Source organism: Ambystoma mexicanum, chromosome 1p (assembly GCF_040938575.1).
Source record: "Ambystoma mexicanum isolate Mex_15411 chromosome 1p, UKY_AmexF1_1, whole genome shotgun sequence".
NCBI classification, from domain to species: Eukaryota; Metazoa; Chordata; class Amphibia; order Caudata; family Ambystomatidae; genus Ambystoma; species Ambystoma mexicanum.
Genome location: NC_090921.1, coordinates 741,635,244 through 741,662,369, shown reverse-complemented (window position 1 = coordinate 741,662,369; position 27,126 = coordinate 741,635,244). Strand labels below are relative to the sequence as shown.

The 27,126-nt window shown below is 42.8% G+C and overlaps 1 protein-coding gene across 1 annotated transcript in view; it reads left to right on the top strand.

The window, feature by feature from the left end:
* The window catches only part of LOC138508995 (methanethiol oxidase-like), a 359,358-nt gene extending 336,908 nt beyond the window's left edge, over positions 1 to 22,450 (top strand). Inside the window, exon 9 of the mRNA XM_069625449.1 lies at positions 19,654 to 22,450. Within this exon, the coding sequence (XP_069481550.1) occupies positions 19,654 to 19,816 (163 nt within the window). The 3' untranslated portion in view covers positions 19,817 to 22,450. The remainder of the gene's footprint in view (positions 1 to 19,653) is intronic.
* The last annotated feature ends 4,676 nt before the right edge of the window (positions 22,451 to 27,126 follow it).

Here is a 27,126-nt window from a genome sequence, read left to right as displayed (position 1 = left end):
CTCTGTCTTAAGTTCTGGTTACGTTTAAATGCATACATCGGTTTCTGTGATAATGACCCTGGGTGCTTTACAAGGTTCCAGTGTTTGTTAATAATTCTCTTTACATCAGCACTCACTGGGTTAAAGGTGGTAACACTCACTAAACGTTCATTTTTCTTTCTTTCTCTCTGGGTCAGACAAATTTCTCGATTTGTATTTTCCACTCTTTTTAGTTGGTCTTTTACCAACCTTCTAGGGTACCCCCTCTTCTGCAACCTTTCTTTTAGTTGTTCTGCATGGATCTTGAAATCATCTTTTTCGGAGCAGTTTCTTTTAATACGTAAGAACTGACCATAAGGTAGGTTCTGTCGTAAACTAGCTGGATGGAAACTGTTAAAATGCAGAAGGGTATTCTTGTCCGTAGGTTTTCTGAACAAGGTGGTCGTAAGGTGATTGCCAGTTTTTTTGATCAGAAGATCCAGGAAACTAACCTGTAGATAACTATATTCAATTGTGAATTTTATGTGTGTATCACATTGATTCAACCATGTATGAAATTCATTTAGAGATGTGACTGTCCCTTTCCATATTAAAAACACATCATCGATATATCGATGCCATGTGTTTAAGTAGCCACTCAAAGTAGGGTGACTAGTCAGTAGATTGTGTTGCCCCAAAATAAACTTCTCTTCATAGTCAGCCATATATAGATTGGCGACATCGGGAGCAAAAGTAGCCCCCATACTCACCCCTCTCTCTTGTTTGTAAATTTGGATTTATGTGATTTTGTTACAGTTGTTTGGGGTCCATCGAGGATCTAATGACTCCAGTACATTAGTGTACGTCCTGCTTTTACAAACGTGCAGGTCCTGCGTAAAGTGTTCTTTACCATTGGATACATGTAAGTTTTTGTATCATTTGTATTGTTGAGATATATATACAGCTAAAAGCCTTGTTTTGGCCAATGTATTAAGTACTAAGTGTTTTGTTTTGTGGTGTGTTGGTTCCACAGGCTCGACATTGATACCGAGGCCAGTGGAGGATTAATCCTTTTGGTTCTTGTCACAATCCTAAGAATTGCATCTTGGGGGTGAGTAAGACGGTTGTCTCTATTTAATTTTGACTTATATGTGACATTAATGTGTCACCTTCTAAAAGAAATAGGGTTGCCATTCTGGCTTTGCATTGTTTTTAGATCGAATTCTGGCCCATACAAGTTTAAAATAGGGCGGAGCACTATTCTCTTGCCCGACGTCCTGAAGAAGGTCTCTGACCGAAACACGTGTCGACGTTTGTCTACGAGCAAGACATCTGGTTAAACATCGTTTGTCTACGAGCAAGACATCTGGTTAAACATCATATCAGCCATATAATGACACCTGATATTATGGACTGGGTCATTGTTGAACATATTAATGAAATACAATAATAGAGTGGATGCTCTGCAAAAAATTGAATGTGGGGTATAACATGTTTTTTAGATAGATTGGTGAGTGTGTGTGGGATATGAATGAGGAGATGAATTGTTCAATTTTTAAAAGTACTTAAGAATTTAAATATATATGTTTTTTGTAATGAAGTATTTGAAATAAAATGTGATATATTCTTACTGTGCTAGAGTCAACCCATTCTACTGATCCAACATATAGTTTTGTGCTGCATAATACCTGAAGGATCAGGGACTATAACGCAGGTTTACCCCTTTATTTTTCTTTTCGGTATAGTACAGCCCGTGGCTGCAGGGGCACACACTTAGGCAGTGTGAGAAAGTTTTTTACTTCCGACAATGGATAATGTAAACATTTTCTCGTTTACAGACGACCACTATAAAAAAATGTTAGAGGCACCTATTGCCCCATTTGGAGAAGGTCTAATAAGAGATAAAGTGGTTGTTACAAACGAAATCGAAAAAATTCTACAAAAAATGAAAAAACTAACTCGGACCGATTTGCACGGTCAGTTTATGATGCAATACCTAAAGGCCGGGATTATTCCAGAGGGTCTGCAGGTTAAAAATATCCCCAGGATCTTTATCGATAACCCGAAATTTCAAAAAAGTTTCAGTGGGGTGGGGAACAAGTGCTCTAGGGATTGGATTATGTTGATTATTGAAACAGCCCAGGAAGAAACAAAGAAACAAGGGGATGAACTGGAAATGTTGGAAAAAGCTTTCTTAGAAAGCACAACGGTAAAGGATGCCAAAAAACAACTGGAAGGTTTAGAAGTAGAAATTAAAAAATGTAAAGATCTGAACCTGGAAAGAAAAATTAATAAATTAAGAAAAGATGTTTCAAATTATAATGAGGAGAAAACTTACCCTTATTTAAGAAAAGGTTTCTTCACTGATCCCCCAGTAGGGGGCTATAACTATCGAAGAAATAATCGGTATTCCAACTTTTCCAACACCTCAGGATCTTCCAGTGGGTCGGACCAATCTTCCAATGGGCAACCCAATACACCTACGGGTACTGACACCAGAGGAAGGGGCCAGAACCAACAGCGGGTTTTTTTCCGAGGGGGACAGCGAGGAAGGCCCAGACAGCAACAACCCCAATATGGGCAGGGACAAGGCATGAGAACCAGACAGTGGTATTCCAACCAATAGCACGAGGAACTATTGACCAAATGCCTATGTTTAATTTATCACAATATACCTTAGAAAAATCGGATTTTGACCTATTGTCCAAGGGGCTTTCCTATGTTCCAACTACGAGAGCAGATGTTTTTAATATGGAACTAGAGCTACACAGATTCTTCAGAAATGTACGTTTAAAACACTTTTTTGAGGTTTATTTACCTGATCATCCACATGAAAAGGGATCGCCATCAGATATGGTACCTAACATCAGTGGGCTCAAAATAAGATCCAGCTTCACTCCACCCCCTCACACTGTGCCACCTGAGATTTTGGCTTTTGAGAATATAGTGACGCGTGAAGTACTAGATGCTATAAGAGTCAAGAACCATAAACCAGATAACTTAACAAAAGATGAAAGACAAAGCCTAAATAGACTATGTAGTGATGAATCGATCACTATAAAACCCGCCGATAAGGGGGGTGGGATTGTTATACTTGATACAGACTTGTATGAAGCAGAGTGTATACGATTACTAGAAGACACAAATTCCTATAAAAAATTAGATAGGGACCCTAGGGCGAGACTTCAAGAAGAAATAAAAAGTCTAACCAATCATGCAATAAATGAACGGTGGATTAGTGTGGAAGAAGGACAGTTTCTTAATAAAACTGGATCTAGGAAGGCAGCATTCTACACACTACCCAAAATTCACAAAAATTCTACTAAACCTCCTGGAAGACCTATTGTATCAGCTATTGACTCCTTATTGGAGCCACTTTCAGTATATGCGGAGGTGTTTCTAAAGCCATTTGTGCAGGCAATGCCGTTGTATGTAAAAGACTCTACTCATATGATTAATATCATGAAAGATATCCAAATTGAAGAGGGAGATATTCTGGTGACCATGGACGTTGAGTCGCTTTATATGGCAATCCCACAGCAAGATTGTCTATTTGTCCTGGGTCAGTTTTTGAACAAAAGAAGGAGACCGCATTTGCCCCCTACCGAGTTTGTACAGGAATGTATTAGGTTGGCCATGACTGAAAATTTTTTCTTGTTTAAAAAACAACTTTACAAACAAGAGAGAGGGGTGAGTATGGGGGCTACTTTTGCTCCCGATGTCGCCAATCTATATATGGCTGACTATGAAGAGAAGTTTATTTTGGGGCAACACAATCTACTGACTAGTCACCCTACTTTGAGTGGCTACTTAAACACATGGGATCGATATATCGATGATGTGTTTTTAATATGGAAAGGGACAGTCACATCTCTAAATGAATTTCATACATGGTTGAATCAATGTGATACACACATAAAATTCACAATTGAATATAGTTATCTACAGGTTAGTTTCCTGGATCTTCTGATCAAAAAAACTGGCAATCACCTTACGACCACCTTGTTCAGAAAACCTACGGACAAGAATACCCTTCTGCATTTTAACAGTTTCCATCCAGCTAGTTTACGACAGAACCTACCTTATGGTCAGTTCTTACGTATTAAAAGAAACTGCTCCGAAAAAGATGATTTCAAGATCCATGCAGAACAACTAAAAGAAAGGTTGCAGAAGAGGGGGTACCATAGAAGGTTGGTAAAAGACCAACTAAAAAGAGCGGAAAATACAAATCGAGAAATTTGTCTGACCCAGAGAGAAAGAAAGAAAAATGAACGTTTAGTGTGTGTTACCACCTTTAACCCAGTGAGTGCTGATGTAAAGAGAATTATTAACAAACACTGGAACCTTGTAAAGCACCCAGGGTCATTATCACAGAAACCGATGTATGCATTTAAACGTAACCAGAACTTAAGACAGAGACTAGTGCACACGTACAGGGAACCAAAGAGGGTCACTACCATCAATAGACAATGGGGTTTGCCTCCCATAATTGGCCACTATAAGTGTGGCAAATGTGTAGCATGCCCTTTAACATTAACCAAAAAGGAATTCCAATTTGGCCAAAGAGTGTGGAAGATGAATTGCCACACTAATTGCTTGACCAAAAATGTGATCTATATTATCAGCTGCCCCTGTCAACTCCTTTATGTTGGTAAGACCACACGCGAAGTACGACAGCGGATATCTGAACATAGGAGCTGTATTAGGAATGGTGTGGCAGATAAACCGCTTGTTGATCACTTTTTGAAAATGAAACATAAAGACACAGACATAAGATGGTTCGTACTCCAACATATTAAGAGTAATATGAGAGGGGTGACATCAGTACAATTTTACACTGCACAGAACAAAAATGGATCCATACTCTGAATACTGTTCAGGAAGGATTGAATGTCTCAGTTGAGTGGAGCACTCTTGTCACTAGAAACTAATATGCTGTTTCCAACTTATATATATATTGTCTACAATGAATAATGTATGTTTAAAACAGCCAATATATGTCCAGGTACCATATGAATAATACTATGCCGCACAAATTACATTTCGTTACAGCTGCTGCATAATAATGGTGCTGGATGTTAGAAAGCAGAGATGGAAAGAAACAAACTAATTTGGTGTCTGTTGGCATACACTGAAAGAGGATAGAGAAGTAACTACCTTGTGGCCCCAGTGTATGCCTCTATTTGGTTTTTCCATTGTGGTCTTTTGAAATTTGTTTTTTCTAACTTGTTTTTCAAAACTGTTTGTATGATGCTTAAAATATATAGCCCACAGAACGTTATATACACTTTTATAGACATAAAAAGATGGGCTCTGAAGAAATTTGTACATTTATGTCAATGGTATGGGTATATTTCGAATGGTGGAGAGGTCCACTGTAGGACCTGGATATAGATATATTCATGTAATAGGTGTGAGTTGGTAGATGACTCCAACAAAGCACCCAGTTCCTAAAATCAGGCTAAGATGCACCAGGGAATTAGGCATGGTACGCCAGACCCCCTAGGTATCACTTTAGGATTTTCTACTAGGATTTTTTGGTGTATTGTTCAAATTATTTTTGTTCATTATTTTTGTTGGTTTAGTTTTGTCTAAACATTGTGGTGGAACCGTGAACAGTATTTGTTATGGGGAACCATGGTGTGGTTCTCTGGTTGCATTTGGCGGATGCGCGTATTCCAGTAACCTATTGATGGGAGACGTGTTTGCTTGCATAGACACACGTTTGATCGCGTCCGTTTTTCCACTCTTGAAGGGGTTAGACAGCGTTTTGGTGGATCCAGTCCCTTGTTTGTGTTTACTATTGAGGGTTTTGGATTGTCCCCTGTTTATGTCCATCGCTTTTGTTATAGTCTGTGGTTACGTGCGAGTTGAACGCCGTCCGGAGTAGTGGATTGTTTGGTCGTGGTTTTTGATCGATTGGACCAAGGTAAGAGATGAATGCATATGAGAAACTTTAATAGGTACGATCGCGGTGACTGTGGCACGGTATACGCATTGTTAAAAATGCGGAACTCATGTCGTGTCTGCACGTGTGAGAATATCACGAGCAGGCTATGATGTTTAAGGTGATGGCACCTGTAGTATAGTGTTGGGAAGAGATGGGGTTAGCACTTTGGTGATTTTTATGAGAGAACGGAGTGAATACTTGTGATTTATGGGTGATAATTTGGATTTATGTGATTTTATTACAGTTGTTTGGGGTCCATCGAGGATCTAATGACTCCAGTACATTAGTGTACGTCCTGCTTTTACAAACGTGCAGGTCCTGCGTAAAGTGTTCTTTACCATTGGATACATGTAAGTTTTTGTATCATTTGTATTGTTGAGATATATATACAGTTAAAAGCCTTGTTTTGGCCAATGTATTAAGTACTAAGTGTTTTGTTTTGTGGTGTGTTGGTTCCACAGGCTCGACATTGATACCGAGGCCAGTGGAGGATTAATCCTTTTGGTTCTTGTCACGATCCTAAGAATTGCATCTTGGGGGTGAGTAAGACGGTTGTCTCTATTTAATTTTGACTTATATGTGACATTAATGTGTCACCTTCTAAAAGAAATAGGGTTGACATTCTGGCTTTGCATTGTTTTTAGATCGAATTCTGGCCCATACAAGTTTAAAATAGGGCGGAGCACTATTCTCTTGCCCGACGTCCTGAAGAAGGTCTCTGACCGAAACACGTGTTGACGTTTGTCTACGAGCAAGACATCTGGTTAAACATCGTTTGTCTACGAGCAAGACATCTGGTTAAACATCATATCAGCCATATAATGACACCTGATATTATGGACTGGGTCATTGTTGAACATATTAATGAAATACAATAATAGAGTGGATGCTCTGCAAAAAATTGAATGTGGGGTATAACATGTTTTTTTTAGATAGATTGGTGAGTGTGTGTGGGATATGAATGAGGAGATGAATTGTTCAATTTTTAAAAGTACTTAAGAATTTAAATATATATGTTTTTTGTAATGAAGTATTTGAAATAAAATGTGATATATTCTTACTGTGCCAGAGTCAACCCGTTCTACTGATACAACATATAGTTTTGTGCTGGAGAATTAGGAATACATTTCTAAGACTGAGGTTGAATATCCTACACACTGGGGATGTGCTGGCAAGAAGAGGAATGGGGGAAATAGCCATAAACCTATGTCAAATCTGTAAAAACCCAGAAAATCAATCCATTAAACACTTGATGATGGAGTGTGAAGCAACTAGATGGGCCAGAAAACATTTGTTAAACAAATTTGTCTCTGATACAACATCTTGGGTGCAAGAGCTACCATGGGAACTAATGATTGATGGGCAGTCTCAATGGAAGTCAATATCAGTGATACAAATGCTTGAGAGCTGCAACATAGGGCTTTAAGCGCATGTAAAGAAGGGGCAGTTTGCTTTATGTTAAAGTTCTATAAGCATTTGGTCTTTTTCTTTCTTTTTCTTTTTTCTTTCTCTCAAGTACTTTTACTCACCTCCAACTAATCATTTGTAATAACTTTTTTAATGATTTTAATCATTTTGTAATCATTTAATCGTCATTTAGTTTAATGTGATGAAAGATTGTTGTCTCTATATGTGTATTGTGGTAATATAAATTTGTTGATTGTGAAAGGTTAATTTGTAAACATCTACAATAAAAAATATATTAAAAAAGGAATATAACCATGGGATTCAGAACATTGCAGGGAATCGGCTGATTCCTTGGCTTTTTTCTAGGCTATCCCCAGTTGCATCTGATGTTGTAATGAAGATGGGAGAAGTAGACAGAATAAGTATGAAAGTGTGAAACTAGCTTTGATAGCTAGGTTTGGGAAAACCCCTTCCCAGTATCTTAAGAGGTTTAGAACCCTCAAAAAGCATGATGGTACCCCTTGGGCTACCTTGGTGTGTGAATGTTTGAAAAACCTAGATGTTTGGGTTAAGGGTTACAGAGTGAACATTTATGAAGGTATGACAAATCTGTTTATGTTGGAATCTATCTATGATGCCTGCTCTGCTTGGCTGACTCTAAGGAAATTGATCCAAAGAAGTAACAAGGGCTGCTGACTTGTGGGTTGCCAACAGGGCTACTCACAAGGATTCTGGGGCAACTCAGAAGAAGGATGAGGGAAAACAGCACAAGAAACATAATAAAGAGAATTCTAATACCTCCAATCCAAAAGAGGGCCACAAACATAACAAGGGTAAGTGTAACGCTTACCTTATATCCCTGCGGGAGCGTCTCACAATGTCCTCCTCCCCCTTCTGTTCCTCATAAGATATCTTTTAACGAGGGTCTTGAAGAGGTCACTGTGGGTATAATTAAAACTATTACTAATAGGTTAACCTTATTGTCTTTCTCTGCGCCCACTCCAAAACTGCTAGAATGAGACCACTGTAGTTGGGGACTCTAGGGCTCACCTGGTGCCTTTTTAAGATGAGCTCTCCATCCTACCCAGTGATACGGGTGCTTGTCTTGAAGCCAAACAAAAATGCGGGGAAAAAATGCTGATGCGTAGAATCTTGAAGAGTTGACTGGAAGTTGCCCTGAAGGATGAATATATGGAGCAAAGTCTTTCTGTGATCTCTATGCTGTGACAAAAAGGCACCCTGGACTGCAACTACTAAATAGGAATGGGAAAAAAAATACTTGGCTATCCGATAGAGCATTGGTAAATATTAGTGGAATGCCTGCCTATGGAGGAAACTAATATACTCAGAATTTAGGGGGGGTGACCTTGGAATGTCCAGTTATAGTGACAGGTTTTGATATTAGAACAGCAGTACAAAGAGATGAAAAAAGAAAAAATATGAAGTGCAGCTTTTTCTTTTCTTTTTTCTTTTAGGAGAGAAATGTACAACTGAACAAGTCCATCTGTGGACTGAAATTCGTTGGGAACAATCCTTCTGACTAAATCCAAGAAAATGAACCAAACGGCAATGTGCCGAAAAACTTTTAAGAAAAAAGCAGTTGTGGAGAAAATAGGTTTGGAATGCAACAAGAAATCCCTTCACTACATCAGAATTCTAAATAATGTTCGTATCCACAACCTCTTTGTAAAGAAATTCAGAATACCTCAAGTCCTTGCAACACTGCCTGTCATCAAAGAGAGTTTCTGATACTTACTTTGTGGAAAACAGATGATGACGAAGTTTTAAATGACTGGAGCCTGATCAAAAAGGAGCTCAGTCATTTATGAAGCGGCAGCACACTCTAATGTTAGTTTTCTGAGGTGACTGGAATTCTTTACCTGAAGTAATTACTACGAAGGAGAGATATACTAAATACCTGCAAATAGGGGAACTAGGGTCGGAAAATCGGTTCGCCTTCAAAAAACCGGACAAAAAACTGTGAATAGAAATAGTTCTGAGAAAACCGCAGTAAGCGTTCACACTGCATTAGTGTCCGGAGGCGCGAGAGCCTTATATTGACAGCAAGGCTTATAGGCTGGTATGTTACCGACAGCTGGCTCGCAGCCCACGGGGGCCACCATCTTGGGACTTAAGAATTCCTATACTCTGAATGGCACTGTAGTATTAATAATTCTTTAACCCTTCCCCTTCCAGGCACGCCAAGCTAATGACCAGGTTAGCCCTACACTAGGACCCTTCCCTTTATTAGCTCCCATGGGACTCTCAACCTGAAGAAGTTTAGTAAGGGTCATGACAGTAAGCCACAAGGGAAACCGAATCAGGCTAGTGGAACCCCTGGTGCTAAACCAGAGGTGGGTCAGGCCAAACCCGCATTCTTAAAGACATCTGGAAAATGTTATGCTTGTGGGTCAACTGACCGTGTGAAAGGGGATCCCACTGTAAGGGTAAACCTTCAGGGATCCACACTGTCTCCTTAGCCTTCTCCCCAGAGGAAGAAGTTCAAATGGCAAGTGGAAACTTTCACCTACTGGCTAAAGAACCCATGAAAGTCTCAGCCAGTGTTTCTTTAGTGTCCCTGGGTCTGTGTGAACAACAGAACTTAGATGTATACAATTCCATTCCAGACAATACTAAAGAGTATTACAAAGACAGTGGGCCTCATTACACGGATGGCGGTGAACCATGGCGCTATTAGCGCTATGGTTGATGCCGGTAAAATACCGGCACCGCCTTGGTGGAAAGGGGAATTACCGCCCTATTCCAACGTTGGCAGGGCGGTAATTCCCCCTTCCACCATTGCCCTTCCCCATTCCCATTTTTGCCTCATAGGGCTCTATGGGAATGGGGAAGGCGCTAATTACGGTACCGCAAATTGCGGTACCGTAATTAGCCCCCTGACCCCTTTGTGGGTTGGTTTTTAACGCCTGCAAAAAGCAGGCGTTAAATTCCCCAACCCGCAAAGGGACCTCGTAGTAAGGCGGTAAGGCTTTACCTGTACCGGTAAACCCTTACTGCCATCCGTGTAATGAGGCACAGTGTTGTGAATGGTCAGGAGACCCCTGCCATCAGAGACACTGGGCCAGGATTACTGTACTGGATGAATCATTTTTCAAGGTAGAGGATGTTGCTAAGGCACCCAAATACCTCACTAAGCTTGCAGGGGAAATTATAGAGGAAACTATAACCCCCAGTCCACTGGACTTACTGACTGCAATTTCTAAAAAGAAAGAGGAAAAAGGGAAACCTTAAGTCTCAAGGAAGAAACCAGCCAGCTCTCCTGTGCTACCAACAAGGACATCCCCTAGGGGATTGTCCAAAGTCACACCTGTGACTCCTCCACCAGCAGAGCCTGAGTGCGAGGAACAACGTAGTGTGGTTGAATCAGCTGCTGAGGAATCAGAGCTGGAAGAGGACCTTGCTCCTGTTGGAGATCTGGATCCTGCAGACCATCCTGAGCTGCAGTCGTTACTGGTAGAAGCTGGACCCTATAGGGAAGACTTCAGCAGAGGTCAAAGAGAGTGTCCTACTCTTGAAGATCTTCGCCAACAGGCAGCTTCCCAGCTGGAACAGCAAGGGCCAGGGAAATACAGGTTATACTGGGAAGATGGCCTCTTCTACAGGGAACCTACTGAGTCTATTCCAGTGGACTATAGAAGACTTGTAGTGCCTCTGGAAAGCAGACAACAGTTCCTACAGTTAGCCCATGAGATTCCTTTGGCTGGTCACTTGAGTTTCAAGAAGACTAAGGAAAGGCTTTCTCTGTATTTCTACTGGCCTAGGTTGGGGTCTGATGTAGATAGACTCTGTAGGTGCTGTCACACTTGTCAGACATCTGGCAAGAGTGGAGCCAAGAATTTGGCACCTTTGGTGCCTCTCCCAGTGGTGAGAGTCCCTTTTGAGAGGGTAGGAATCGACATTGTTGGTCCCTTAGACCCTCCAAACTCTTCAGGAAACAGGTTATCCTGGTTGTAGTATACCATGCTAGTAGGTATCCTGAAGCAATACCTATGATGACTGTTACAGCTCAGGCTGTTGCTAAGCTCTTACTTGGTATTTTTACCAGGGTAGGTTTTCCTAAGGAAGTTATCTCTGACAGGGGATCCAATTTTATGTCCCACTACATGCAGGCCATGTGGAAGAACTGTGGAGTAACTTACAAGTTCTCAACTGCCTACCATCCATAGACAAATGGATTGGTATAGAGGTTTAACCGAACAATCAAGAGCATGATAGGTGCTTTAGAGGAACCCCTTAGAAGAAAGTGGGACCTTCTACGGCCATGCCTTCTATTTGCTTATAGAGAAGTCCCTCAGGAGGGAGTTGGATTTAGTCCCTTTGAGCTTCTCTATTGCCATCCAGTTAGAGGTCCTTTGGCCCCAATTAAGGAGGGGTTGGAGAGTGCTCCTTCCCCCAAGCCAGTGAGAGTCACTGACTATGTGATAGGTATCCAGAGGAGAATGTCACACATGATGGCAGAAGCATCAGATAACTTGAAAGCAGGACAGTCTCTGGTAAAGCATTGGCATGACCAGAAGGTCAACATGGTTGAGTTTACTCAAGACCAGCAAGTTCTAGTTATGGTCCCTACAAGGCAGAGGGTGTTGCAGGATAAATGGATAGGACCCTTCAAGGTTGTGGGAAAACTTGGAGATGTCAACTATCTGGTGCACTTAGGCAATCCTAAGGAGGCACCCATAGTCTTTCACACCAACCGTCTAAAAGCTTATGTCTCAAGACCAGAAGTAGGAGCTTTGCTTCTAGCTTCAGCCCAAGAGGAGGAGGAGAGTGAACCTCTACCTGACCTACTGAGAGGCCAGCCTCTAGATGAGAAAATAGGAGTCAGTCTCTCTTCTAATCTGACACTGGAACAACAGGAGGAGTGCAAGTTTCTGTTAAATCAGATTTTCTCCCTGTTTTCACTATCACCAGGCTTGACCGCTTGGGGTCAGCATGATATTCTCACTGATGACTGTTTACCTGTTAAAAGCATATATTACAGGATGTCAGACCATGTAAGAACCCACATAAAGGAGGAGATCAACAAGATGGTTGATCTCGGGGTAATAGAGCCATCTACAAGTCCATGGTCTAGTCCAGTTGTACTAGTGCCAAAGGCAGAATCCAAGGAGTAGAGATTCTGTGTGGACTATAGAGCTCTTAATGCAGTCACAAAGACTGATGCCCACCCTTTACCAAGGACAGATGAACTGGTGGACAAACTTGGTTCAGCCAAGTACCTCAGTACATTTGATCTCGCTTCAGGCTATTGGCAAATAGCATTGACAGACCATGCCAGGGAGAAAACTGAATTCTCCACCCCAGCAGGCCTCTACCAGTTTAAAGTAATGCCCTTTGGACTAAAGAATGCACCTGCAACATTCCAAAGGATGCTTTACCAAGATCTGAATGGGATGGAGGACTTCTGCATGGCATACTTGGATGACATTGCAGTGTTCAGCCCTACTTGGAAAGAACATGTTGAGCACTTAGGATATGTTTTGCAAGCTCTTGAGCAGGCCCATCTGACCATAAAGGCAAGTAAGTGTCAAATTGGTCAGAGTAAAGTGGTCTACCTTGGACATGAGGTAGGAGGAGGTGAAATCAGGCCATTGCCTAGCAAAGTACAAGCTGTAGAAAACTGGGCCACCCCTACTACTCAAACCCAGGTGAGAGCCTTCCTAGGCCTCACTGGTTACTATAGGAACTTCATAGAGAACTATGGGACCATAGCTTCTCCCTTGAATGTGATCTCCTCACCTAAATTTCCTAAAAAGGTCAGATGGAATGAGGAGTGCACCGAAGCATTTGAAGGCCTAAAGAAAGCCCTTTGTCAAGCTACATTTCTTAGAGCTCCTGACTACAACCAAACCTTCATTGTGCAGACTGATGCTTCAATTGCAGGTATAGGTGCAGTTCTGATTCAGCTAGATGAGAAAGGTAGGGAGCACCCCATTTGCTTCATCAGCAGGAAGCTGAAGGAACCTGAAAAAAGGTGGGCAACCATTGAACGTGAATGTTTTGCTATTGTGTGGTCACTGAAGACGTTTGGACCATACCTGTATGGATCTACATTTGTGATTCAGACTGACCACCAACCCTTGAGATGGTTGATGCAAATGAAAGGGGAAACCCCTAAACTACTGAGATGGTCAATCAGCCTGCAAGGGTTTGATGTCACCATTGAACACAGGTCTGGGTGTCACCACCAAAATGCTGATGGTCTCTCCAGGATGTTTGACCGACTGGAGTAAGGCGATTCATCCAGGAGTGGATTAAATCCTCCTGTCCCTTAGTCTGGGGGGGACGAGTGTTAGGGAGAATTCTCAAGAATGTGCTAATTTTACTTACTTTTTGAGACCCCCAGCAACTTTGCTGGATTTCTAGGATTTTAGTTTTTACCTGGAAAGAGTGTGAGCCTTTTTTCCCCACTCTTTCATGTATTTTGTTGTGTGTTTTACCTTTGCGTTCTTTGGATATGGAGTTTTAAACAACTCCATAGGCATCATCTTTTTCTTGTGTGTCACACAGCACCTTCAGTGCAATGGCACAGGAGTGTCTTTCAGACTCCCCAAGGTTTAAATACCTTCTTTGGGACTGACTATTTTCTCCTAGAGCATATGAAGTTAAATTGACTTTGCTAGACTTTTTAAATTCATAGACCCAGCACACACTATCTTCTATAGAGTGCTGGAGGGGTTGCCTAGCATCCCCTGCTTTTTAAACACTCATGTAACTGTCAAATGCTACCCTTTCCTCTTGAAATGGCTGGTGGCAGTGGTTTTAGAATGAACTACCATGATTTTTCCCGACCGCGAACAACGGTGCTGTTGAAAACTGGATAGCCAGTGAGAAGGAAACCAGTTTGTGGACTTTAAGGCACTCACACCTTAAACCGACGTTTTGCCAAGCTTGTGGCCTCTTCCATGGGCAGTGTAGGAACCTCCCACATCCTCCTTCTTGTCCCCACAGCTGAATCTCAGGAACTGTGAGTTCTGCAGGAACAACTGCCTCAGCTACAGATTTTCTTCACTTTAAAGGTACTGTGCAAGTGCGGCCAGGGAATCCTTTATGCCGCGGTGAAAGTTTGTGAAACATTCCCAACTTTGAAGGCTTGTCCTTCCCTAAACCAACATATAACTTTTCTTCTGGCAAACTACTTCTAAGAACAGTGGCAAAGACTTAACCGTTTACTATCAGAACTGTGCTATCCTATCCAAGACACTGAACCATTGACTTTGGCCCAGGCCTATTGAAATGAATTGCATGTTGTAGTGAACTCTATCTATTGGCCCTGCCTATGAAAGTGACTGGGCCTCATTCCGAGGCTGGAGGTAAGGGTTAACGGTCACCGTTAATGGCAACGGTGACCGTTAACACTTACCACCATATTCCGAGTTCCCTTTTGCGGGTTGGCCTTTAACGCCTGCTTTTAGCAGGCGTTAAAAATCCAACCCGCAAAGGGACCTTGGAGTAAATTACGGTGCCGTAATTTACGGTGCCGTAATTTACTCCTTCCCCATTCCCATTGAGCCCTATGGGGGCAGGAATGGGGATGGGGAACCGGTATGGTGAATGGGGAATTACCGGTCCCTCCAACCTTGGAATGGACCGGTAATTACTCCATTCACCATGCCGGATTTCCATGGAGTAAATAGCTCCATGGTTGCTTACCATGGTGCTATTTACTCCATGGATAGCGCCAGCCTCGGAATGAGGCCCACTGTCTGTTGATTCTTATAACCTGTGTCGTTCTATCCCTTTTGAAAGTAACTGAAGTGCCATTTTGCTCCCACTTCAGGGGAGCTTAACTTGTTCAGAAACGTATTGGTTTAGTATTGCAGTGTATTATATTGTGATATTGAGCTGCTATTGCTAGTGTAATGTTTTCTAACCAAATGTGTAAATAAATGTATATCCTTTTTACCAAGAAACCTTGAGTAAGCATTTGATTGAACCACTGCAATTGCAATTCCTTTGTGTAACATCCTGTACTGCTCACTTCCCTCTAGAGATAAATCTGGCTGCTCAGCCACTGCTACCACATATCAGTGTAGTACAGGCTTGTACCAAAGGTGAAATTGTACTTACACCTGTAGTCTTAATTGTATGTAGTGTTCCCAACGGGTACTGCATGTGATTCTGCCTAACAACAGTCTGTGCCGACATGTCCCATATGTCATTGCACAACACTTTTGCACATTCCAGTCCTTGCATGTGGAGTCAACTACTCAGGGGGTGTGTTCAGTCTGTCATGGTACATCTTGTACACAGCTCACTGTCAACCGTCATGTTCTACGATTGACAGGGCAGCATGCCATGGTGGGTGGTTTGGCCCTGTGCTTTGCTCCATGCATGGTTCCTGATGGGAGTATGGGCTACATGTGCAGGTTGTCTGTGTGGATTCCATGATGGATTCATATACATTGTGACTTGAGTATATTCCATATCAAATGCCAGGGTCATTACCCTCAGTTGCAGTTTAGCAGAATATCATTCCATGTATGGCAGTGTCTTTCAGACCTTGACATAACGGACACCCCAGGAGATCCATTGGTGTTTGTGGGCCCTATACTTAGTCGTTCCCCACCCCCTCTGCTCGTGCCAAGGGTGTCTGGCAGGCTCTTCAGAATTTCTGAGGGTCGTTGGAGCAACTCATCTGCCTGTGTATTATTGTACTGTGTGGTTTTACTTTGAATTCAATTCATGCCAAAGAATTTGCAGACCTAGGATTCTCCCAAAGAGTCATCACCCCCACTCACTCCAAAGGCCGCACCCTTGACTGGGTCTTAGATCACAACTGTGCATCCAACATTATCTCAAACACTGCTCTCCCATGGACAGACCACACATGCATAGAATTCATTATCCCCACCAACCCCACTCCTAAGACTATTACCCACGCTCCACCTGCCATAACAAGAAGTTCAAAAAATCTCAACGCAGACAATCTGCGACCCTACCTCAAAAACCCCAGCCTAGCACCACCTTTCTCTCAGGACCCAAATATACTATCAGCTATCTTTAATGATACTCTCACTAATGCCTTAAACTCTATAGCCCCATTGGAAAACAAGAAAGAAAAATAATAATTTCACTACAACTGCACATACCACGCATCAAGAGAGCCACAGCTGGAGGTCTAGGCTTCTCATATGTTGCACCAAAACTTTGGAACTCACTCCCTCCTACCCTTAGAGCTGAAACTTCCATATCCATCTTCCTCAACAACCTCAAGACCACTTTCCTCAACGAGTAACGCAACTTCCTACCCTATTCCTGTCATGTATATTGTAATATAAACACAAATGTAATATAACTATATTATAAACTTGTATATATATTGTATCCCTGCTCAAACTGCTCATTACGTAATATATGTATGAATCATGACTCTGTAACTAAGCATTGTACTGTAACAAGTGCCACAATGTCCTCGGACTGTTGTGCTCTATATAAATGCGAATAAAACAAATGCACTACTGGTATTGCTGCCAACTCAGAATTCACTGGAACGGTAAGCTGAATACCTGCCTCTTTTACTACTGTATACGAGTGAACTCGTAATGAGCCCCAATGATCGGTGTTTAAAGTTTTGATTGATGTGCTACCCAGACTCTGAATAGCATATCTTTTTTTTTAATTGGTGTTTATTTTATTTCTGATAATTTCTGATTTATGTTCGGTACGATTTCTCTTACTGCTATTTTACCTTTATTTTATGGAACCCACACATTTTTGCTTTTGTTTCAGCCTCCTGTCCTGACTTTCTGCCAGTGAAGCACAGCCTTCAGCTCCACTCCACTGGGCTTTTGCTCATCATTCTGGGGAAACTGACTTGTCCTTCTGACAGTCATTACTGGGAAAAATTGTTTCCCTTTGTTTTATGACTTTGTTGCCAGTTTTGGCAACTGTATTTCAGTGTGCAAAGTACATTACTGTACTGTGCACTGGGGTCCTTGCGTTTTCGGTCCATAGACATCCCTTATGGATTTTTTGGTAACTGGACAATGTGCCTAGGATTAGACTAGTGGCAGCAGAAGCATTTTGTGTATTTTTATTAGCTTTTACCAAGCCATACTACGGTTACTGCATTTGGCTCATGACTGTGGCTAGTGTCCATCATGGCCATGCCACAACATCTTTTGTCTTCTCCTTTGGCCATTTTGTCCTTTGGCCTTCCCCTTGCTCTTTGTGACCCGGGGAGCCCTTATTTGGACATGCATTCACCCGCAAAAGTCTGCACTTTTCGTGGACTAATGCATGTCACATGTGTGGGTACCCAGGAAGTGGGCTGGGACTGTCTGGTCCCAATTCACATTCCTGATGCCAGGATGTCTGGTGTGCACAAGAACATGAGAGCTGCAGTGATCCCTGATTGGAACACTGCTAGCGTGCATGAGTGAGGCAGATCTCACTGGACTTTGGAATAGGAGGAGGGGCTCTGAGTGCAGACTTGCAGAATGCCCTGAGGTTGGAATTGACCTCTAGATGGGGCCAAGTATCCTGAGAAGCAATTCAGATCCAAGGACTGTCCGAAACCACTCAGAGAAGGTTTCGTACCTGGGGCCCACTGTTGTCCCGGTAGAGCCCTGCTTTGCGCTCAATCTCCGAAGACCTGCAAAGGTGCTTCAACCCTTTTCAATGGTGGGACCAATCACTCTCAACATCTCATTGGTGCCCTGCAAAATGAGCCTTCTCTGAAGTGTCCCTGGGCCCTCCAGTGGAGTGACCAGCTTGTCCCTTGGCACCCATGCTGGAGCCTTGCTACATTCAGTTTTGGCACGAGCTTTGGGAGAACCCTAGTTCACTCTGTAAGGTACCTTCTTGCCAAACCTTGTCATCCCTACTGTTTTGGACCACGAGAAAGGAGGGTGCATCAGTCCGCGAGACTTGGGTGCTCCTGTGTCACTGTGCGACAGTGGCGATCGCTGCTAGCGACTTTCACCACCTTTCTTCAAGTGTCCTGAGACTAGCTGCATCAGTGTTTTCTTTGTCCTGCATTTGAGAGGAGAGCTACAGCTCCTGATGTAAATCGGACCTGCATCTGCACCTGCAGAGTCTGTGCACTTTGAAGCAAAACCAAGGATGGGATTTCGTAGTCCAGGCAACCTTCTTCAAACCTGCCGAGTTTGAACGCGGAGTGAGCTAAGGGCGGTGAGTAATCATACCACCTACCAGTGGCCCCTAGTTCATCCATCTCTTTTTATGCACGAAGTATCCCTTGTGGTCCTTGTCTTGACTTGGGTGGCTCTTGCTTCCTATAGTCATCCAAAGGTTGGGGACAGCTTTGTTCTTTGTAGCAGACCCGTCTATGACTCTTGGAACCGAATGCCTCACACTTGAGCGTCCTCTTCTAATTTTTCCTTCCCATTGAAGTTTGTCCCTTGTGAGCTGTACGCATTAATGAGCACTTTTACGCACAAACATAATATTGAGCACAAGGCTCCAATCTTCGTAGGGCTGGACTTTTTAAGTTAGGGATACCCATTTCTGGAGTTGGCCATTGTGTTAAAGTTTGTGTGCTTTCCCTCCCTACAGGTTTTGATGGGAATCCGCACTTTACTGCATTGACCGAAAAGTGACTGTACATATATTGTATCTAGTGTGCCTTTAAGTAGTAGTAGTATTACTGTGTTCTGAATTATTTACTTGTCTTTAACAGCCTAATAAATTGTATATTTTTGATATACTACTGTCTAAAAGTAATTCTTGTGTCCTACTGTGTGTGCTCATCCAAGACCTCAGATCACCCCCACTACTCCTGAGACTTAGCCTTGACTGCTCTCCAAGCTACCCTGAATTGTCCTGTATAACTTTGCAGAAGTGTTCCCTGTTTCACTTAACAAGAGTGGCCTCCTGAACATCTGTTCACAGGAGCAGAGTTCAGAATTCCTTTACTGTTAGATGTTAGATACATTAAACATCCTTATTATGCATTAATTTTTACAGAACTTTATTGGAATTCTAATAGCTATCATATGGCCTTTTACCTGATTGAATATTTCTAAAACATTTGATAGAAGAAAATTGTAATGTATTTGTTTATTAGAACCAATGTTACTTTAAGTTACCATTTGTGAACATTGTAGTTATAGTCCAATTGGATTGTATTACATTATGTAGAGATGGTATAGTAAAGTCAATATATGTAGTTTAAGTCACCATTTTATTTTTATGATTAATTAAATGTTAATAACAATGAGTTAAACCAAAAGAAAAACATTTATTCCATGCAAAATAGTATTTGTATGTTATTTGGGAAGCCTTATTGAAGCAAGATAAGCTAATGCAATAAGATTAATCATATTCCAATTATTTTCTGCTCTTAATTTCAGGGAAGGTGCAGCGATGATTCAAATAGACGTGGACAATGAGAAGGGAGGCTTGATTATCAACGAGGATTTTCTTATTGATTTTGGGAAGGAGCCAGGTGGGCCTGCACTCGCCCATGATATCCTCTTAGAAGGAGGGGACTGCACCTCAGACATCTGGTTGTAGTGGGCAGAGGCCTACGGTGATGAGGGGGCTGTTGGTCCAGAGTGGGGCAACGGGAGGCAGACCTTTACTAATGGGAGCGAGGCTGGTCCCAGGTGACTAACAATTATGTCTCTGTGCTAATAAGCTGTGCATGCTCCAGCACAATTTCTTGATGTATAAGTGCCTTGCAAATGCAAATAAATAAGGTACAGAAAAAGCTCTAAACATACTATAGGCTTAGCTAAATATCTAAAATATCTAAAATACGATGTTCAGCAGATGCTTAAGAAAGCACTCTATCAGATACACCCAAATTGGAAATAAATGACAGGACTCGATTTTCCAGAATTCTCTTAGACATATCTAGCAGATCATGATCTTGTTGTCAAGGGGGTATCCGATTGCCTCCTTTTAAGAAGTGTGCTTTGTGACGTGACATTTATTTTTCGAAGAACAGACATCCTTCAACATAAAGCCTTCAGCTTTTGACCAGAATTATAAACACCCCGTTATTGCTCCCTCTTCTATTTTTCATTTGTGCTCCATGATTCTTTTGGGGTCTGCTGTGAGCCCACTGGTGACATACAGACCAATAAACATGAACATAAACTACAATAATCTTCACTTCTTGAAACTCTGATCATTTTTCCTCAATGTATTCAAGTGTTGCTGAAAACAAATACTCAGAGGGGCTCATTCTCCCACCCACTGGAGTGCTAAAAACGGGCTTAAAAGTGTTATATCTGTTTTAACAACGATTTAGTGAGTGCTCCAGAGAATGTTCTATATGTGTGCAAGTGGAGCTGGTGCATGGAACAGGATTTTCATGCCCACCTGTCCTTTATGCTCCACTTACAAATATGCTACATGCTGTTGTAAAATGAATGGGTTTCTATGGGGGAGGCCTTATGGTAAAAAAAGTTTAAAGGTAATTGCGCCTGTTCAAACACTGATGGATGGAAATTGCACAGGGGAGATCGATTTGACAGACAAGCATCCCCCTCTGTGCAATTAGGACTTTCTTGAAAATATGGCCCATATTTGCTTTAATTTTGGTTGTATAGCGAATTAGACATTTATAGACATTATATATAAAAACATTGAATGTGCAGATTAATGATTTGTGCATCCTTGAATATGTGCTTCTGTTTAAGTATTGTCTCCTGTGGTGCCTTAAAAACGATATCTTGTGATCTGAAGTTTGGGGTTTTAAAGTACTGCTGGCTACTTACGACATTGCTGAGTCAACGATCACAAGTGGCACCATGGTAAGTGCTGAGGGGGATCACAGTGACATCACCCATTTAACTAACCCATGGTCACTAACTAAAAGGAACTCCAGAGCCTGCACTGATTAGTTCCTGATGCAGCACGTGACCCTTCTTCAAGTTACCCTCTTTGTGCCTCCGAAGAAATACCACTGTGACACCACAAGTGCTAATCGTTCATATCTGTTGGTTTTAATTTACACTCAAAGGTATGGTTTTCCCATTGTAAATGTAGGACTAGAAGTACCAGAATACAAAGTGATGTGAGTTTAAAAGATATAGTTGTATAAATATATCACCACTGGAATCAGAAGACTTGAGTGGTCTGCATACACCGTGACCAGCATTAATCCATCTATCTATTATTCAAAGCTGTCTTCACAAAGCCTGGCGCCATCTACATTATCACCTTCCATCAGATGTCTTTGCCTGATGTCAGGAGTACCTACCACCAGTGTGCACAATTAGGTTCCTGCATATCTTCAGGGCTTAAGGTGGACTAGAGCTAGCCAGCACCTTATCCAGGCAGTGTCCAAAACATTGCCCTCGAGGGAGGGCTACTCAACCTGACTTCCAAAGACTAAAATAAATGAAAAATGAGTGACACTGCTGGTCTTTCCCGTTAGAGATCATCCTTGTTTGTATTTGCATCATTCGTTTCAAACATTTGGATTAAGTATCATGGATTTCCTTAAAACACGGAGCTATTAGAATATGCATTAACTAATTTGATTTTGTTTTTATTTCATAATATTTGTATTTTTGTCATTTATTTTTTACTCTTGATTAATTGAATTAATTGGATTATAGTTAAGGTACCTTTTCAAATTACACCCAGTTGAAACTCAGTATGTCAGGCCAGTCCCTTTACAAGATTGAAATACCAAGTTTCAACTGGACTGCACAGACAATGAATGACACTTAACCATCCCCTGCCTCCTTCCGGAGAGCCCTCTTACAGGGTGGGCTGTTTTTTTCTTTCCCTGCTCTCCAATTCCACTGACCAATGCCCCACTTAATGTTTTGTTATCTGGCATTTATATAGCGCTCTATATATCATTGGTATGAACTCAAAGCACTGGTAGGTTGAATGCCCTCGGGGACAGTAGTCCAGGTCAGTCGAGAGAGTAGGGTGTCATAGGGTGCTTGGGTGTGCCATTTAGACTTTGAAGATCACAATGTGTGGGTGAGTTGAACATCCAATACATGCCTCTCTGACAAATCTGATAAAGACGTGTGCAGATAACAGAGTATTTGTAGGAGGGACTATGTAAACTGTAATCATTTGATGTTTTTCAAAGGTTTCATTCCTTCTGACTGAGGAAATGGAGACATTTCACAAAAGCTTGCAAATAAGCAAAATAAATTACTTTGTTAGCCTAAATAAGGTATCGACTCATTGTTTTTCTTTTGGATCAATATTATATATATATTTCTGAGGCTTGTGGAATCTGCTTCGATCATATGCTGTGCATAGGCCGAAATCTAGTGGAAGCTGCAGAGTATTACAGTTGTTTTCAAAACTTGAAAAGGGACGTTGAATAAGGTGTGCCAGTAATACTATCCCTAGTGTCACGTCCCCTGTACCCATGATCCCTCACGTGAATAGGTCCCTCAGATTGTTTTTTCCGCCATACTAGTCAGACGCATCTGTGCGGAGTTCCTTTCGGCGTACAGCCTTATCTACATTGCAATTACTGTTAAATCTCTTCCTATCCTTTGTTCACTGAATGCCGGAGAACGACGCCGGTGACGATCGGAGAGACTTCCGTCGAAGACTGCTGCGACGGAGCCCAGGCCTTGGAAGGCCACCTCGGGCCTCGGCCAAGTCAGTAGGGAGAGTGGGGGGAGATCATACTATATGTATTATCCCCCTTTTTTCCTACATATATTCACCTCACTGCCATACCTTGACTTTATGTAGAGTACTTTGTTTAAATTCTGTCCCAAATGTAACAAAAACTTTCCCGGGGTAGATAAACATCTTGTTTGCAATTTGTCTCCCTCGGACCACTTTGAGGCATCTTGTAAGGCTTGTCGGCTTTTCAAGCCCAAAACCCTAAAGGACTGCTCCACAAAGCGCTGGGCCCACTACGCCATGCAACTCGAGGCCATGGACGTAGAGGGAGCATTCAGCGATGGCAGCAACGCCACCGTATCAGACGGCGAGGGCAACAGGGCGGCTTCGGCTACCCATGTGCAGGTCCCCAACCCCGTACGACTGGCCGGCGGCCATGTTGTGGGGACCCCACCCGGCGGCAAGAGCGCAATACGTACACCCACCACAAAGCACATTAGCCCCGGCCGAGAGTCGAAACGCGTGTCGAGCGATCGGCAACGGTCGACACCTAGAGAGCCGTCCACCGAATCCTTGTCCTCTGGGCATTCCCGCTCGCAGTCGCCTCACAAGTCCCACCCGTCCTCGGATGGAAAAGGTGTCGTCCATCAAACGACCGTCGAGACACGGTCTTCTGACGACGACACCGCATCTCGACCCACTACCGAAACTGGACTCTCCGTGTCTAACCCTACACCCGAAATTCAACGCTCCTCATCGGATCACGCCTCCGAGAGTTGACGCGATGCGTTGGACAAGGCGGAAGCCCCCGAGAAGTCGGAAAAGACTACTTCTAGCCATCGCGGAGGGAGTAAACACCTCTAAAAGTCATCTAAAGATCCCTTCACTCCTAAAGAGAAACATAGGGAAGGAAAAGGCTGCTAAAAAATCAAAAGAACCTCAGTCAGCCCCCAAGACCAAAGTTACGCCTCCCACAGATGAGGACATGTACCTTACCCTTCAATCTGTTATTATACCAAGCTCCAAAGAATGGAGCGCTGCAGATATAGACAGAGTTATGAAGAGGATGACATTTTTAGCAAATTTTTATGAAAAAGATCCAAACTAATTTCAAAGTTATACCAACACCCCTCCCACTTCAGCTCCATCAGGTTCCAGGGCTACTCATTGTCTCCTCGACCCTCTCTTAAGAGGGCTCGCTCTGATCTGATACCCCCTTTCAGGGTTATTCGTGGATCCCTTTGTAGTGGAGTCCTATGACCCAAATTCTTGTCATGAAGAAACTGACCCTCTATTCGAGGAGGAACAGGCAGCAGACCCGATAACGAGCCTCTCCTTAATGAGGCATTTGCTAAAGCTGCTGAACACTTCTAGATAGATACACAGGAAGTTCAGGAGGTCAAGGATTTTTCTAAGCAAATCCTAGGAGACAAAAGGGCAATAACTCCGTCCATCCCGTTAAAAAAATCGGTACAGCGCAGAATTCTTCCTTTACAGACACCCAACCTCACACCTGCAGTTAATCCACGTGTTGAGAAGTTATTTTGCGTTGCTCCATCTGACCCTTTATATATTAGGGGACAATTTAAACGAGATTCCCTGGTAGTTACCACCACTAGAAAAAGAGCTGCAACCTCCGGATAAAGAAAGAAAAAGAATCTATGGTCTAGGGAGGAAAGTGGCTTCATCTGTGGCTTATCAGGCTAGGATAGCCAACAGTGCCACCCTCTTAGAAAGTTATAATTGCCATAAGTGGGAGGAGATATCGGCTTTGCTTTCCTCCACACCTGAACCTTTAACGTCCCAGTTAGCGCAAGTTGCAGCTGAGGGGAAGGCAGTGTCAGGCTGCCTCCTGAAAACTAACTTTGACGCGGCTGATAATGCTGGTAGAATAATCGCTGAAGGTAGGATCATTAAGAGGCATGCACGATTAAGACAATCGGGATTCAAGCCAGAAACTCAGGTGACACTGATAGACATGCCGGTCGAAGATGCACTCAAAACGGCGAAAGATGTGTATGACTCCTTAAAATCACTTGCTCAACTCACCAGCAAACGCTCTGTACAGAGGGGAAACAGTAATTTTCCCCATTTTCGAGGCCAAAATTCCCAGAGGGGGTCAAACTATAGGCAAAACCAGGGCTCATCGTGGGGGAATTACCAGTAACAATCTTCCTAGGGCTACCCAAGAGGGCAGCGCAGAGGTCGCAGGCGTGGAAGAGGCAACCCCGCTAAAGGTGGTATGCCACCTGTCAAACAGTGATGTTCCGCTTCAGGTCCCCTCCCATGCATCCCCAGTAGGTGAGCGCATTACCAACTTCACCCACGCATGGGAGGGGTTCACCTCGCACAGATGGGTGCTTTCCATGGTGTCCGCAGGCTACTGCATCGAGTTACTAGAGCGCTCCCACGACCATCCTCCACAACAGAGAGTACAATCGCAAGAACATCAGAAGATCCTCCGCGAGGAGATCGCCATTCTGCTATCAGAGGACACCATAGAGGTCGTCCCGGCAAATCAGGTAAACAATGGTATTTATTCAACCTACTTCCTTGTGCCAAAGAAAGATCTCACAATGCGCCCAGTATTAGATTTGCGCCCTGCAACAAAGTATGTCAAGCCACAAAAGTTCCCTTATGACTACGCTACAAGAGGTAATCCCCCTACTAAAAAAGGGGGATTGCATGGCAACACTGAATATGATAGATGCCTATTTTCATATTTCAATGTTCCCACCGCACAGAAGATTATTGCATTTTTCTTTTTTTTTATTGTAACAATTAGTTTTTACAAACTTTAATTACAAAACACGAACAATAACATCACATAATAAATCACTAAAAAATGAAACACAGAAATCCAATCAAACATATTAAGATCGTTGCGAGACCCCTTTTTTAGGGAGGACCTGAGGGAGGAGATTGTAAATTATTTTGAAATAAATACTGGGAGCGTGGATTCCGCGGGAACACTATGGGAGTTGTCATGAGGGGGGTAGCCATAGCGAAATCCAAGGGCCTACAAGGGGGAGTTTTAGCTGAACTGCAGGAGACGGAAGAAAAATTAGAAGAGGCCTTAAGGGGCGGAGACGATACAGCAGAGAAGCTAGAATTGACACTTAGGCTACAGCAAAAATGTGCAGAATATTGGGAGAGATTTAATTAATTATAAAAAATACGTAGAGAGACAGCATGCGGGAGGTGATAAACCAGGGAGACTTTTGGCGTGGTTATATAAGAGTGAGACCCCCAGAGTCACAATCAGGACTATAGAAAGAGAAGACGGTAGCATAGAGGACACCCAGGAAGGAGTTAATCAAGCGTTTGTGGATTATTATAAGGTATTATACGGAGATGACGGGGAAAGTAGTCGCGCTATGATTGAAGAAACGCTTGAGGACATGGGGTTGCCCAAGATAAGCAAGGAGGAGAGAGAGGAACTAGACACTCCGATCACCTTGGAAGAATTAGGGGAGGTGGTGAGGCAGCTGCCTACTAGTAAAACCCCAGGGACAGATGGACTCCCAAGTGAGTTTTACAAAGTATACATGGAAGAGGTCCTCCCCCCACTGTCAGAGATGTTAAACGAAGCGTTTGAGACGGGATGCTTACCGGAGTCACTGAGAGAGGCCTTCATAATACCGCACCCCAAACCTAACAAACCTGGGCACAGCTGTGGTTCCTATAGACCCTTGTCAATGCTGAATCAAGATGGCAAGATATTAACTGCTGTCTTAGCAAATAGACTGAAGGAAGTTATTGGCAAATTAATACACCCGGACCAAACGGGCTATGTCCCTCATAGAAACATTACCAATAATCATAGGCGACTCCAGAGAATCATTGAGTTTGGCAGAGAAAGAGATGAGGAAATGGCAATTGTGTCTTTGGATGCAATCAAGGCCTTTGACTCCGTTAAATGGCCATGGCTGCTTGCGGCCCTGAAGCACTACGGGTTAGGGCCTGGATATGTAAGGTGGCTGATAATTTTATATAGCGAACCGCTGGCTAGAGTTAGGACAGGATCTGTGATATCGGAAAGGTGGCTGCTCAGCAGGGGTACTAGACAGGGATGCCCGTGGTCTCCAATGCTCTACATACTGGCCCTGGAACCTCTAGCAATATATCTGAGGCAGCAATATGACACCATAGGCATCAAGGTGAAAGGGGAGCGGCATCTGATCTCCCTATATGCAGATGACATGCTGCTGTACTTGCGATTCCCAGAAGAAAATCTCAAGTACAACCTAGAAGTGCTGGAGAGA